The 14402-nt window shown below is 59.0% G+C and overlaps 2 protein-coding genes across 4 annotated transcripts in view; one reads left to right on the forward strand and one right to left on the reverse strand.

Annotated features, from left to right (window-relative positions):
- Positions 1-606: 606 nt before the first annotated feature.
- Positions 607-11572, reverse strand: GSTZ1 (glutathione S-transferase zeta 1). 2 transcript variants are annotated; one of them, XM_055131219.1, is made up of 10 exons: positions 11423-11554; positions 7373-7499; positions 7116-7167; positions 5110-5177; positions 4453-4533; positions 3930-4055; positions 2553-2631; positions 2022-2074; positions 1543-1592; positions 607-1054 (listed from the first exon to the last, which is right to left on the reverse strand). In XM_055131219.1, the coding sequence occupies exons 2-10, from the start codon at positions 7388-7390 to the stop codon at positions 928-930; spliced, it is 654 nt and encodes a 217-aa protein (XP_054987194.1). In that variant the 5' UTR covers positions 7391-7499; positions 11423-11554; the 3' UTR covers positions 607-927. The 2 variants fall into 2 exon arrangements, with proteins under 2 accessions (XP_054987194.1, XP_054987196.1); XM_055131221.1 differs by lacking the exon at positions 7373-7499 and having other exon boundaries at positions 11423-11572.
- Positions 11573-11638: 66 nt separating this feature from the next.
- The window catches only part of POMT2 (protein O-mannosyltransferase 2), a 40802-nt gene continuing 38038 nt past the window's right edge, over positions 11639-14402 (forward strand). For both annotated transcript variants that reach the window (XM_004610228.3, XM_055131218.1), the window contains exon 1: positions 11639-12087. In XM_004610228.3, the coding sequence (XP_004610285.2) occupies positions 11639-12087 (449 nt within the window). The remainder of the gene's footprint in view (positions 12088-14402) is intronic.

The following is a 14402-nucleotide window of genomic DNA, read 5'->3' on the forward strand; positions in this document are numbered from 1 at the left end:
AGCGCCAGGTGCGGTCAGCTGTTCTCTGGCAGTGGGTGAGCAGCCGGTCGTACCGCACACAGAGGCTGCCGTGGACCAGCCCCCTCTGGCCGGCTCAGAGACCAGTCCTGGGGTCTGGCTTGGATAACGAGGCATGGGATACGTGGAGAGCCGCTCCAGGCTGCCACGGACACTCGGTCCCAGGCCTGCTCACTCCTGGCGCTCATCTGCTGTTCCCAGGCAGCTTCGGGGCTCGTTTCTCCTTAGGGGGAGAGGTCTCCACCAGGTGGGCTACCAATGGCAGATGACTTCTAGACTCAGGGACCCCCCCCCAGCCAGCGAGTGTTTGTCTTCACTCAGGGACCCCCCTCCAGCCAGCGAGTGTTTGTCTTCTGGAATTCGGCTCAGTCTTAAGAGAACAACCCGGGGGCTGAAGTGATAGCACAGCGGGTAGGGCGTTTGCCTTGCACGCGGCCGACCCAGGTTCTATTCCCAGCATCCCATATGGTCCCCTGAGCACGGCCTGGGGTAATTCCTGAGTGCAGAGCCAGGAGTGACCCCTGAGCATCACTGGGTGTGACCCAAAAAAGAAAAAAAAAAAAAGAGAAAACAACCCGGAGACTTGGCACCATTTAAAGCCCCCCGGCAGGAGGCACTTCCTGGAGTCAGATACAATGTGGGGGTGGGCGGCAGCATCGCGCTTTCTTTCGGCCGACTGGGAAACTTCCAGGCCCTTGAACTTCTCATGTCAGCATTGAGACCGTTCCTGCCACGGGCCACGCTCCTGCCTCTCCCCTTGCAGCACGCTCCCGCTCCTCCGAGTGACCGCACGGGACAGGTGGGGAGACTGAGGCACGTGCAGGGCTAGCATTCAACGGCTTGAGTGCGGGTCTCCTGCCTCTCCCGCACCTTTCTCCCTGCCTCCCACCCCAGTGGGGCTTGGCAGCGCTACGCCCTCAGCTCAGGGGGTGTGTCTGGCTGGCGGGAGGGGTGGGACACTTGGAAGGCCTCCATGGCCAGCAGCGACTTGTTGATGCGGCTGATGGTGGGGTAGGGAGTGACGTCCACTTTGTACCTGGGGCAGAGAAACAGCTACCTCAGCCGAGGGCTGCACGGAGGGTGGGCACCGAGGGAAGCGCAGGGGCGGGGCAGGGCCGCCAGGAAGTTGCTCGGGCCAGAAGCTTCCTGGGACACAGGGTAGGCATGGCCGACTGGTGACCAGCACAGGGCCTGCCTCAATGGGAGGTGGAGGACAGCAGAGATGGGACCCACTTTGGGACACAGATATGCCCCATCGAGGGACAGCAGGGATTGGGGTGGTTTTTTTCCCTAAGGGTGTCTACCAGCTGAGCCTCCTTTGGGGACCAGGGCTGGTCCAGGCTTCGGTGGGCCTGACTTCTCCCAGGCTACAGTGGCTAAGCGGCCTGGTTCAGGGGTCCCTGGGCAGATCAGAGAGACACTGTGTGATGTGTGCAGGGGTGGGGGATGGGAAGGCCTGTCAGTGGGAGGAGGCTGAGCATTCTGAGGGGAGGAAGGGGGTGGATGTTGGGGAGGCTCTTGTACCTTTCAGCATTCGCCACCTGGGGCACCAAGCACAGATCGGCCATGGTCACCTGGAAGAGGGTGGGGCGGGCGGGCATTGGGGTGCATACCAGACCCCTGGTGCGCCCACCCCTGCTCTCCCTTGCATCCACGCCCACTGCCCCACCGCACTACTTCTCTGCCCCAGTCATGGCACGAGGGCTCCAGAGTGGGGCCGGCATCTCCCCAGCTCTCGGGGGATAGAGGGCGACGGCCTTAGTGGGTGGGATGTGCTTGTCCCAAACCGCCCCCACGGGCCAGGGACCCCGGACCCATGATCACAGGCCAGGGCCTAGGCCCGGAGGAGTCAGGCCCGAGTCCTGGGACTGGGGGAGCCTGCAGAACTGTGGGAGCGGGAGCCCCAAACCCCCACAGACCCGCTCAGCCACACCGCCGCAGGGCGGGGCAGAGGTGGCAGGTGGAGGCGGGCGTGGAGAAGGCGGCACCCAGGGAGGCCTTACCTCGTCTCCCACGCAGCACTTGCCGGCTGTGTGCTTCAGGATCTCCTCCAGAGCTGTGGGGAGGGGGGCCGCACGGAGCCGCTTAGTCAGGGCACCGGAAGGGGTGCTCGGCCGTGACCTCAGCTCTCAAGGGGGAGCTGGGTGGCCGGCAGGAGACGGTGGCAGGTGGAGCGGGGCATCTTGGTGGGGATGTGGGGAGTGTCCATGGGATCCTCAAGCCCGGCCCCCACTCCTTGCCCCAGCGAGGACAAGACCTGGCCGAGCTGCGGCGTGCACGCTGACCGGGGCACTTGGCCGCCCAGAGTGCCCAGGCCGGAGCAGAGAGTGAAGTCGGTTGTGCCAGCCAGCTCCAGAGGACTGTGGGCCCCAGACGGAGATCCCCAGAGGTGCCCAGGTTTGGACACTGCCAGCCCTGACCCCTCCCCCTCATCCAGGCCACTCTCAAGACCAGCGTGTGCGGGGGCTGCGCAGACCCTGGATGTCGCTCTGGGGGTGGGGGTGACTGTGGGTCTGCGCGCAGGGGCGACTCACCCTTGAAGCCGTTGCTGATGGCCTTCTGGGCCCAGGCCAGCTGGTTCTCCTGACCCACTTGCTTCAGGACAGACAGGTTCTACGTGGCCCGGGAAAGCCGCTGGTTGGCATGGGGAGCCTGGCTGGGGCGGCCCCGTCCACCCAGCCCCCTCAGGGCAGCTTGGGTCCACGTGCCCTCGGCTTCGACCTGGTGCCCTGGGACCTGCATCCTCCCTCCCCCACCCTGTGCTCCCGGCAGAGGCGTGCGGGGACACGGGCAGAGGGGCGACCGCAGCCCCGGGCCCAGGTGCATCCTGGGAGGAGTGAGGTGCAGCCTCAGGCAGGAGGCTGGGGCCGCTGCTCACTGCTGGCCGCCGGAGATGCCCTCTCCTCAGCTGTCAGCTGAGACTGTCCAGAAAAATACCCAGGGCCGGGGAGAGAGGCCGGGAAAGGAGGCCTGTGCAAACGCTTCCTACTCTGAGAATAAAAGCCTGCATCACGGCTTCAGCAAAGGCCTCTTACACCCCGCAGGCCTCAAGCTTCACGAGATAAAAAGTCGGCCCGTCCGCCTGCCCAGTGGCCAAAGCATAAAAGGGGGACAGCCCCTCCTTCGTGATACACTTGGGGTCACCCCCCCAACTTGGGAGCTTTCCTTCTCTTCATACATCTGTCTGGGTGTGACCCCTTTTGTTTCTTTTTCTTTTCTTTCTTTCTTTTTTTTCTTTTTGCTTTTTGGGTCACACCCAGCGATGCTCAGGGGTGACTCCTGGCTCTGCACTCAGGAATCACGACTGGCAGTGTTGGAGGGGGACCGTATGGGATGCCGGGGATTGAACCCAGGTCAGTTATGTACAAGGCAAACACCCTATCGCTCGCACCCCCACACACACACTTTTTTGTTTCTGGCTTCCCATCTCTGGCGGCCTGGCCACAAGGAGGGGAGTGCCGCAAGGATGTGGCTGCTACCTCCCTAGGGAAGACAGACACGGGCAGGGACATCGGTGCTGCCGGGGGCCCGGGCTCTGGCCTTTGTGTGGTGCTGCCCAGCGAGGCATCTCTGAAGTTCCCCCTCCAAGCTGGGCAGGTTTCTTGGCAGATCAGAGGTGGGCACAGCTGGAGTATCGTTGGGTGCTTGCAAGACCAGCACCAATTCCAAGGAAAGATTCCGGAGGTCCCCACCCTGAGACAGAGCGGGAATGGGGGCTTCTCCCTGCCACTGGGCCCTGCCCACCTGCAGCGTTTCTCAAGGGCAGCCGAATGGACAATGTCTGGGGTCCTTCCCCAGAGCCACATCATCTATGCTCCGAGAATCCCTCCCGGTCCCGCTTGCTATGGTGTCGCCAGGTGAGTGCTTGGGCGGCGGAAGGTGAGTAAAGGGGAGCAGTGAACGGGCCCCACCTGCAAGGGCTGGATGCCACCGGCAATGAGGTCGGAGATCATGCGCACTTGCGCCCGCTTCTTAGGGTCCTGAGGCAGCAGTCTCGGGGTGGGCCGCGTCTCCTCCAGGTACTCAATGATGGCCAGCTGTGCGGACGTGTAAGCGAGGCAGGGTAGGGCCAGCAGATCTCTCTCCCTCACCCCTGTCCACTACCCTCAGCTCCAGCCTTTTCAAGGCCAGAGCTAGGAGAGAGGGTGGGCAGCAGTCAGGGGTGGCCTGCAGTGGCCAGGGTGATGAGGCCACAGAGGGGACTGCCTTCCTGGTCACCTCCCAGCCCTGTGCCTCGGGTCCACCACAGTCTCCACTGCAAGGCAAAGAGGCTTCCCAGGAGGGGACACTCTTTGGGGACCCCTGCCCTGGATCGGGACTCATTAGCTGGCCTCTCGCTTCCCATGTTAAGGCAGCCAGCCTCCCTCCTGCCTTGGAGCCCCCCGGATGCCAGGCACCCCACCGTCTCCAGCCCTCCCCCGTGGCTGCACTCACCGACTGACCGATGGTCGTTCCATCGATCGTCAGGGCCGGCACCTGCATCATGGGGTTCAGAGTCCGGAATTCTGCTGAAAACTGTGGAGACATGGCACTGGTGGGTCGGCTGAGGGCCTGGCCAGCCGGGGAGGCCTGCTTTCAGCACCCCGGTGCCCTCCGCCCTGCCTGGTTCTGACACCCACCGTGACGCAGGAGCTCCCGGACAGCCAGCCGCCCCCCTCTGCAAACACTGAGCCCCAGAGTGCCCCGCACCCTACACGCCCGGCCCTGCTAGCGCCGCCCAGGCTGAGGCGCAGGGCCGGGAGCTGGTGCTGGTCCTTCCGTGGCTCCTGCCCTCCAGCTTCCGCCCTGGCCCCCACAGCAGCTGGTGGCCTCCTCCAGGCGGGTGCGAGCACAGGGCACAGGCGCCCTGCCAAGGTTTCCTGTGGGGGCTGGGGACCTCCCAAGCAGTATTTGGGGAGTCCTTGAGGCCTCTCCTGGCGACAGCCCAGTAGTGTAACACTGGGGCCTGTGGTGCGGTACTGCTCAGGGTTCCCCCCCCCATGGTGCTTGGGGAGTCATGCAAAGCTGGCGAGTAAGCCCCGCAAGGCCTGCACTCCAGCCCCGTGAGCTCACTCCAGCGCCCGCAGCAGAGTCGGGGGGCGGCCTCCTTACCTGCTGCCCCCCGTCCTTGATGAGGTTGATGGGCACCGTCTCATAGTTGATGTTTTTCAAGGCCAGAGCTAGGAAAGAGGGTGGGCAGCAGTCAGGGGCAGCCCCCAGCTGCACTGGCCAGGGTGAAGGTGAAGGGGCCACAGAGGGTCTGCCTTCCTGGTCATCTCCCTGCCTCTGGCCCACCAGGGTCTTCTCCTCTGCTCCTGACACCTGAGGGGGCAGGCAGGTGATGACCCACCTCTATCCAGGCTTCAAGAGGGGCAAGTGGGGCTTATTGTTGGGGACCCTGGTCATCTTCTCCTGAAGGACTTGAAGGGCCCCGGGAAGGTACTGCAGGGCCCACGCCGGGCGCCAGAGACGAATGGCACCCCTGTTGGAGTGTACTCCCAAATGGAGTCCCGCCTGCCTCCATCTCTGCTCTCAGGGTCCATAACTGGATCTAGCTGGGCACCAAGCGCCTGGCGGTCTCAGTGAATCTGCCCTGATGCCCAGAGGTAGGATCCCTCCCCATCCTCTTTGCCAGCTTCCCGTGGCACAGTGAAGGGGGCACTCTCGGCCACCACTGTGGAGAGGAGCACTTGTGCACACACACACTGGGCACCGCAAGCCATGGTGGCAGGCCCGGGCACAGACAGAAGGGCAAGGGGAGGAGGGTGGGCAGCACGCTGGCACGAGGCTCCCGGCCAGCCCTGGGCCAGAACTGAGAGCTGGAAGTAGGATGGGGCCAGGCTGCACGGCCAGTACATGGGGGCCCTACCACGCTGGCGCTTGCCTCTGGATTCCTGCAAATTCTAAGTGTGTGTGGGACTGGCAGAGGTCATGGAAGAAAGTCTGGCTTCGCACTGGGGGCCAGGCTTGGGGAGGCAGGCTGCCTTGGTTGGGATTTCATCACGGTCCTTTGCCAGCGGTGCAGCCTTGAGCGGGGAACTCCCTGAAAAGCGGCGCTTCTTCATCTGCGAACATCAGAGGCGGCGCCGGGGCAGCCAGCTCCGGGCACTGGCTCGGGAGCCAGGCTGGGTTTAGAGTCCAGCTCTGCCTCTGGCAAGCAGCGCCCGGGCGCTTTCTGCAAGCTCCTGGGGCCCGAGCGCCCTGGGCAGTGGGGATCAGTTAAACGTGCCTCATTATTGACTGAAGTGCTTGGGGATTTTTTTTTTGGGGGGCTTGGGGGTTTGTCCAAACTTGTTCCACTCTGTCCTTGGGGCTGCTCCTGGCAAGGTGCTCTAGGGTCCCACTGGTGGGAATCTGCAGCACTTGGCTCAAACCCAGGACCTCTGCATGCACAGCACATGCTCCAGCCCGCGGAGCTCTCTCTCGGCAGGGGTTACTGAGATTTACTTATTTACTTAACATTTGGGTCACACACCTGGCAGTGCTCACGGAGGTGGGGGACTATATGTGGCTCCAAGGACCAAACCGAGTTTGGCAAGCACTTTGCCCGCTGTACTCTCTCTCTCTCTCTGGGCCCCGGATCCTGAGATTTAAAGGGAACTGCGCACAGAAGCACCTGGCAGGCTTCTCCCTCAGCCTGAGCTGCTACTGCCACAGTGTCTACCAAGCGCCCTGTGAAGCCGAGCCAGGGACGGGTCAAATGAGTACGAAACCAGAGGACCCCAGTCCTGCTTGCCTGAGGCCTCCGGGGGCCAGCTGGCCAGCTGGGTCTGTGTAATTTGCCAGGTCAAACAAGAAGGGAGGAAGGCCAGCTGCTCTTTGCCCATTTCTAAGGCCCTGCAGAGTGGCTGCACTGCTTTCGTAGGGTTGCTAAGTGGTTTTGGAGGGCCGTGGTGCGGGAGAGCCGGGGTGACAGGAGGGAAATCCGCCCTCCCTGCCTCCCAGCCCTCTCTCTCCCCTTCTGCTGGACTCATCGGTGCAGTGGACTCGGAGACGAGGCATGCCGGCTGCTGGGGGTGAAGGTGGCCTGCTCAACAGTGCAGCCCTTGGTCTTAGCTCAACCAGGGCTCGCCGGCCCCTCCCACCCCAGGGGCTCCAGCAGGAGGCAGGGGGCTTACCGATGCGAACTCTCCATGAGCAGGAGCTCCGGAAGTAGGAATAGAGGATGGGCTGAGGAGAGAGATGAGGGGTGAGCATTAACCCCTACCTGGTGGGTCCCCACCCCAGAAGCGACTGCAGCCGGGACCCCACCCCTCAGCCAGGGGGTTCCCCCATGTCCTCAGGGCTCCACAAGACACAGTCTGTGTCCTTCATCAGCTACTGCTGAGGTCTGGGGGGCCCCCACGGGTCACCAGACTCCAAGTGCCTCCCTTACCTTGCCAGATTCGGTCATGGTGCTTTAGTGACCCTCGACCTGCCAGAGAATGTCTGAGCTCACGGAGCTTCCGTGCAGGGGAAGAAGCCTGAAGGGGTGGATCCCACTGGCCAATGAGGAGGCTGGGCTGGCAGGACAGAGGGGACCTTAGACTCTGGTGGGGAAGGACATCTTTCCCACTGCTGCCGTGGGCGGACAGGCAGCATCTGGTCTGCAGGGGACTGGGAGGTTCTGTGCTGGTTGCAGAGCCCACACCAGCTCTGAATTCCTGACACTCCCCCTCCTCTCCTGCCTTCTCTAGCTTCAGTTTCTCATCTGCAAAGTCAGGGGTTGCTGGAAAACGCTGTCTGAGGCTCCTTCCAGCAGTGGTGGGAAGACCAGGAGAATAGCACCCATCTCCCCCTGCCCTCCCCCTCGGGTCCTCCAGGCTCTCAGCTGGTCTCCCAGGAATGGCTGGGGAGCGCCCAGCAGCCCCAGAGTAGAAGTAGCAGCCCCGTGGTGTTGGGTTTTACACAGCATTTTAAAATGATTCCACTCCTGTCAGCATTAAATGTTTCACAAACTTTTTTTTCTTTTTAGGAAAAATCTGGAGACAGTGGAGTTCTTGAGTAGCAACACTTGATCAAAGCCAACTTGAGGGCTGAAGAGATGGCACAGCGGGTAGGGCATTTGCCTTGCACGCGGCTGACCCGGGTTCGATTCCCAGCATCCCATATGGTCCCCTGAGCACCGCCAGTGTGAAAAACTAAGGCATGCCGATGGGCGTGTGCACTTGCGGGCTCTCCGAGCGGCTCTGTCTCACCGCCCACATTCAGTGTGTGTGGCTGTTGGTCAAGGGCAGGCGACGGAAGAAGGCCAAACTGGTTGCTCAATCAGTTTATTTCATTCTCTCTGCTTCTTTCCCAGCTCTGGATCTCTCTCTGGATCTCGCACCCCCAACCCACTCTTACAGCCTCGTTAAATCCCCGCCCCCCCCCCCCCCCCCCCCCCCCCCCCCCCCCGCATGAGGGGATTGGAGCTTACACATAGGTGTGGTCACCATCAATAGGTGTAAAGTTCTTTTCCCTCAGGGGGTGCTTCGCTTAGGACAGATTCTCCTTCAGCAGGAGGATCCACCCAAGGGCGGAGTCCCATGAGTGTGTTTCTCCTCTCCTCCTCCAGCAAACATATAAGCATACATAATATTAATCATTTTGTATGGACACAATAAGAAATGCATTAAGCTTATAGAATTGCTGTCCTGGGGCCATCTCGATCTCAGACCACAGTGCTCAGGCCAGATTAGTCTTTCCTATCCCTAGCAGGGTCCTAGTCTTGTTGTTACCTTTGGATCATGACAGCATTTGTCCATGATCAAACTCTTAACTTATAGTTAAGAATTAGGCACTTTGGCCAGGCCCATCTCGATGCCGGGATAGCACATAACTCACCGCTTGCCCTGGGTCCGTCCCGTCCCTCGTCAGAACCCTGCTTTTGGGGTGCTAGGAACTGAGGGCAACTGAGGCTTAAGTGGAGAAAGCAGATGCCCGGGGAATGAATAATATTCAAAGCCAATTAAGTCCCAAGTTACAAAGGCATAATATTGTCTTCTTGTGTCTATACAAAAAGGGCATTGCTTTAAAGTAAATTATTCAAAAGGCATAAGAGGAGAAAGGCAATATTAACTTCTAAATTCAGTGTCCTAAGAAGGTCTGACCTTACAAATTAGCAAAGTCAGATTAGGGGAAAAGCTGATTAACTGTTTTGGGGAAGAGAGCATAGAGAAGTGGTTACAGATAAACAAAGAAATGGGAGCACCTTAATGGGTGTGACCGAGATGAACCTAAGCTCCTTGTGGCAAGGAGGGAAAGGATAAAGCAATGTCATCCTACAGCCAGGAGAAATTCCTGAGTTTAGAGCCAGGAGTAACCCCTGAGCATCGCTGGGTGTGACCCAAAAAGAAACAAAAAAGCCAACTTGATCAGGCTCCTATCTGTTATGCCCCAATCCTAGACCCCAATTCTTGTTAACTTCAGGCTCCTGGAGGCTAAGTGTGTAACCTCTAAATCTTAACGGCCTCCAAAGTTAATCTCTTGGATGTTTCTTGGGGAACCAGCATTTCAGAGCAGAACCCAAGACAGAGCCACCAGGAATGAGCAGCCTTAAAGTTTCTGGCAGACATAGGTGTGTCCCTACCGTGGGGGGCAGGGGGCAAAGAACTCAGCAGAACTCCTCAGATCACTGTCCCCTGACCAGACATCTGCTCCCAACTTCCTTGTCCCTTTTCTTCCCCCAGAACATCAGGCTGCTCCCTGAAAGGTCTTGACTCCCCCTGAATCCCAGACCTACAAGGGGGGCAAGGGGACAGGTGTAAACACAGACCCTTCCCAGCTTATTTCTGCCTTCAGTTTCGAAGTTCCTCGAGCTGCTTTCCTTTGTATGGGTAGTGATGGCAGTCTGCACGCAAGGCAGAACCTACTGCCATGGAAGGCAGCAGGTGAAGAGAGCTGGGGGGCCCTCAACGACACACACTATTCCTAGGTGCATCATGCCTTTTCTGAACAGGCTGGGGGATCTCTGGGAGTGAGTGAGAGCAGGATGGGGTCGCTCCAGTGGCAGACATCAGCTGCTCCCTGTTGATCTTGAAGGGTTAATTTTATGCCCTGGTATCTCCTTACCACTCTTGGAGGTATTTTGTTTCCAATTCAAAATAGACTGACCACTCCACTCCGAGCAGATTTTTATTTTTATTTTGTGTGTGTGTGGCAAACCCAGGGTCCCAACACGCAAGCACACAAGGCACGTGCGTGCTCCACGCCTGAGTTTCAGCTACCATTAATTTCTTTTTTGTTTCTGGGGGGCCACACGCAGAGGGGCTCATGGCTTAGCCCTGGCACTGTTTTCAGAGATTATTTCTGGTAAGGCTCAGGAGGCTGATATTTGGTGCCAGGATTCAACTGAGTTTGTTACTTGCAAGGCCTTAACCCCTGTACCAACTCTTGGGGGTTTTAAAGTGACTGTTTTATAGCACCAAACGTGCTTGCTTGCTTCCTTCCAGCTACCAGGAATTAGCAGCCTTAAAGTGGTTCTCAGACTTCAGGGTTTAAAAATTCTTCTAAAAGGCCATGAAACATGCAGATGCTTGCAACCTTTCCTCCGGAAACCTCCGCTGTGCACGTTGACAAAGTGCCTCCCCCACCCCTGCTATTCCCGGGCGCTCTTAAAACACAGGCAAAACCTAAGAACTAGTTAAGCTGGACACAGTAGAGACACAGCTGGTAGGGCGCCGGCCTTGCAGGTGGGCGACCCGGGTACGACCCGGGGCAGCCCATCTGCCCTTCCGCCAGGAGTGATCCCTAAAGCAGAGCCAGGAGTAAGCCCTGAGCACCTGCCGGGAATGGCCCCAAAGAATATATATATATATATATATATATATATATATATATATATATATATATATTGCTTTTTGGGTCACATCCAGCGATGCTCAGGGGTCACTCCTGGCTCTGCACTCAGGAATTACCCCTGGCCGTGCTCAGGGGACCATATGGGATGCTGGGAATCGAACTCGGGTCGGCCGCGTGCAAGGCAAACGCCCTACCCGCTATGCTATAGCTCCAGCCTCCCGAAAAAAATAGATATTTTTTAAAAAACACAAAAAACCCTGAATTAGTCAACTCGACCGGGAAGACGGGGATGAGACGCCAAGGCTTGGAAGCAGCTGTCCCAGATCGGATGGCTCTACGAGAGGCCGGTGAAATGCATGGGTTTCGCAAGAAAGCAGCCCCCGACTCAGCCATACGAGGTCTCAAGCCCAAACCCTCGGACAGCAGGGCCGGGCAGCAGCGGCGCAGGCGCAGAACGGCCGGTGGGGGAGGAGGGGGTCGCGCAGGCGCAGAGCGGTGCGGCGGACACTGCGCAGGCGCAGAGCGGCCCGCAGAACGGTGCGGCGCCTGCTGGAGTCGTTGTCAGGGCGGCGGGGCCGCGCCTAGTGATTCCCCTCCGACCCCGCCCCCAGGGCCCCTGCGTCTCTAAGCAGCGGCTCCCTCTGCTGGAGTGTGGGGCACAGACCTTCCCCGCTTGCATCGTGCACTTGGGGCTTCCCCGGCTCGTCGGACGGCGGAGACGCGTCAGGCCCTCGGCTTCCGTGGCCCCGAGGAGCGGACTTGGGCCGGAATGGGCCGGGCCGGGTGTGCCGGCTCGCCCCGCCCTGCGGCCCCGCCCCCGCGCCCGGCGCGCCGGGGAGCCGCGGGTCCCTGAGCGGCGCCGGCCCCCTCGCGGCCCGTCATGCTCCGCGCCTCCGGCGGCCTGCTGGCGGCGACCGTTCTCCCCGCCCCGCCCCGGGCCCGCGGCGCCGCGCCCCGCTGCCGGCGCCGGGAACTACACTTCCCAGGACGCCCCGAGCTGCTGCTCTGCGACTTCACGGCGGGACACCTCGTCAGAGCCTGCGTGCCCGTGGGCCGCCGGGCCGCCCTGAGGAGGGGAAGGATGCCGCCGTCCGTGGGCGAAGGCCGCCCGGGCTCCGAGCTGCGATCCCGCAGGGGCCGCTCCGGGCCCCGGGCCGCCAACGCCGTGGGCGCGGACGACGCGACGGAGGCGGCCGTGCGCAGCCCCAAACGGCCGGCCCGGGGCTCGCGGCGCTGGGACGCGGCCGGCCGCTGGGGCCTGATGGCCCTGGTGACGCTGCTGTCCTTCGCCACCCGCTTCCACCGTCTGGACCAGCCGCCGCACATCTGGTGAGTGACGCCCGGAAACGCGGCGGGTACCACGGCAACCGGAAGCGGACGCGTCCTCTGATTGGCTCTGGGGCACCGAGGGGGTGGGATTCCCGGGAGAAGGGGCCGGGCTGCAGGGAACGGCGGGGAGAGGGGTGGGTGGGGTGGGCTGTCTTTGGGCAGGTGTAGCCCGGGGCGGAGGCGGGGGGCGGGGGAGAGACCGCTTTCAGGTATTCCAGGTGGCACTAACTCTACTGACTCACCGACCGTGGCTTTTGGGGGGTGGCACACCCGCGATTCTCAGGATTACCCCTGGTTCTGTGCTCATGGATCACTCTAGCAGTTTGGGGAGGGGGGGGCGAATCCTAAGGGATGCCGGAAACGAACCCGGGTCCGCCGCGTGCAAGGCAAGTGCCCTACCTACTTTACTATAGCTCCAGCCCCTGATTGTAGCTTTTAAAGATGTTTGGGACCTTCCAGGGAAAATTGGAAATTCTTAGGTTAGAATTTTTCAAGACCCGAGTTCCTAAACTGCAGGATTTCAGGGCATCGGTGGAAAGATACACCTTAATATCCCTCAAGAACTGGGACAACTTGGGTGTCAAGGAGCCGTGACAAGGGTGCCAGGGAAGCAAGAGTAGCGCTGTAGTGGGAGGAGAAATAGAAACCTTTATTATAGGTTTTATCTTGTAGAATTTCAGTTGCAGATTGACTCATGAGATAATTTTCATAAGTCTCCAGGTGGAAGAAGGAAAAGTTGTATGTTTCTGAAAATGGTTACTTTATTTGGTCAGCAAGTGACATTTAGAGTGGTTTCTCTGTATGGCTGAGGAGACTAATGTAGGGGATACTGAAAGTGGAACTTCCGGACCGCATAATAGCCCCATGGGTTTAAACATTTTGTATGCAGGAGGCCTGTGTTTCATCCCCAACACCTTCTTCTCTCCTTCACCACAAGTCCCCTCTCACCAAGATTGTGGCTCAAATCACTGTATCACTGTAGTCCGTTGTTCATGGATTTACTCAAGTGGGCACCAGTAACATCTCCATTCGCCCCAGCCCTGAGGGTTTTTTTTTTTTTGGTTTTTGGGTCACACCTGGCGATGCACAGGGGTTACTCCTGGCTCTGCACTCAGGAATTACTCCTGGCGGTACTCAGGGGACCATATGGGATGCTGGGATTTGAACCCCGGTCCGCCGCGTGCAAGGCAAACGCCCTACCCGCTATGCTATCACTCCAGCCCCGACCAGCCCTGAGGTTTTAGCAGCTTCTCCTTACTCATCTTTCCCAATGATTGGAGGCTCTCAGGGGAATGAGACCTGTTATTGTTACTGTATTTGGCATATCAAATACACCACGGGAGCTTGCCAGGCTCTTCTGTGCGGGCAGGATACTCTCAGTAGCTTGCCAGGCTCTCTGAGAGGCACATGTACATATGTATATATGTATATTTCCCTTTATGATGATGTGTCGGTCCAGGAATATGTTCGCTCATGCATGAGGGTTGGCCCAAGCATGTGGAAAACGGCCTGGAGTGTGGTGGCAGTGGGGTAGTGGAGGTTGGCTGCTGGGGCCGGGTCCCTTGGGGCGGGGAGGGCTCAGATAGCACAGAAAAATAGTATGGAACTCCTCAGTAGAAAGCAAGCAAGCTAATGCACTGTCAGGTTGCTCTACTGAGGTTTTATTAACTTCATAACTGAGCTTGTTATCATTCCAATCCAGAGAAGTTAGTGCTCGTGGCAAGTAAAATAAAGATGTAATATGAGCATTAACATTAAGAAATTGGGGTCATCCACAGGTTAATGCATTGTAGTGTCTTCTACCTTATACCTATCAAATGTGGTGTGCTATTCTTGGTAGATGAGTGGCATAAAGTATGAGATATCGGGGCCGGAGTGATAGCACAGCGGGTAGGGCGTTTGCCTTGCACGCAGCCGACCCAGGTTCAATCCCTGGCATCCCATATGGTCCCCCAAGCACTGCCAGGAGTAATTCCTGAGTGCAAAGCCAGGAGTAACCCCTGAGCATTGCTGGGTGTGACCCAAAAAGCAAAAAAAAAAAAAAGTATGAGATATCACATGGCCACAAAAGCGGCCACGCACTCCTGGAATTCTGAAATTTTAAATAGGATGCTAGAACTGGAGTTAAATTTTTTAACTGGATGGGTGGGTCTGGAGGCATCTCTGCAGCGTACAGCTCTCTTCTGAGACTTATTTGTGAGTCTTTGGATTGTGGCCATTAGTTGGCTTAAATGGCGCCCAGAGACAGTTCGTGGGCTTGACTGCCAGGAAACCGGAAGGCGGGGAGATGGGAGAAAGAGCCCATTCCTGACTGT

This window comes from Sorex araneus, chromosome 3, assembly GCF_027595985.1.
Source record: "Sorex araneus isolate mSorAra2 chromosome 3, mSorAra2.pri, whole genome shotgun sequence".
NCBI classification, from domain to species: domain Eukaryota; kingdom Metazoa; phylum Chordata; class Mammalia; order Eulipotyphla; family Soricidae; genus Sorex; species Sorex araneus.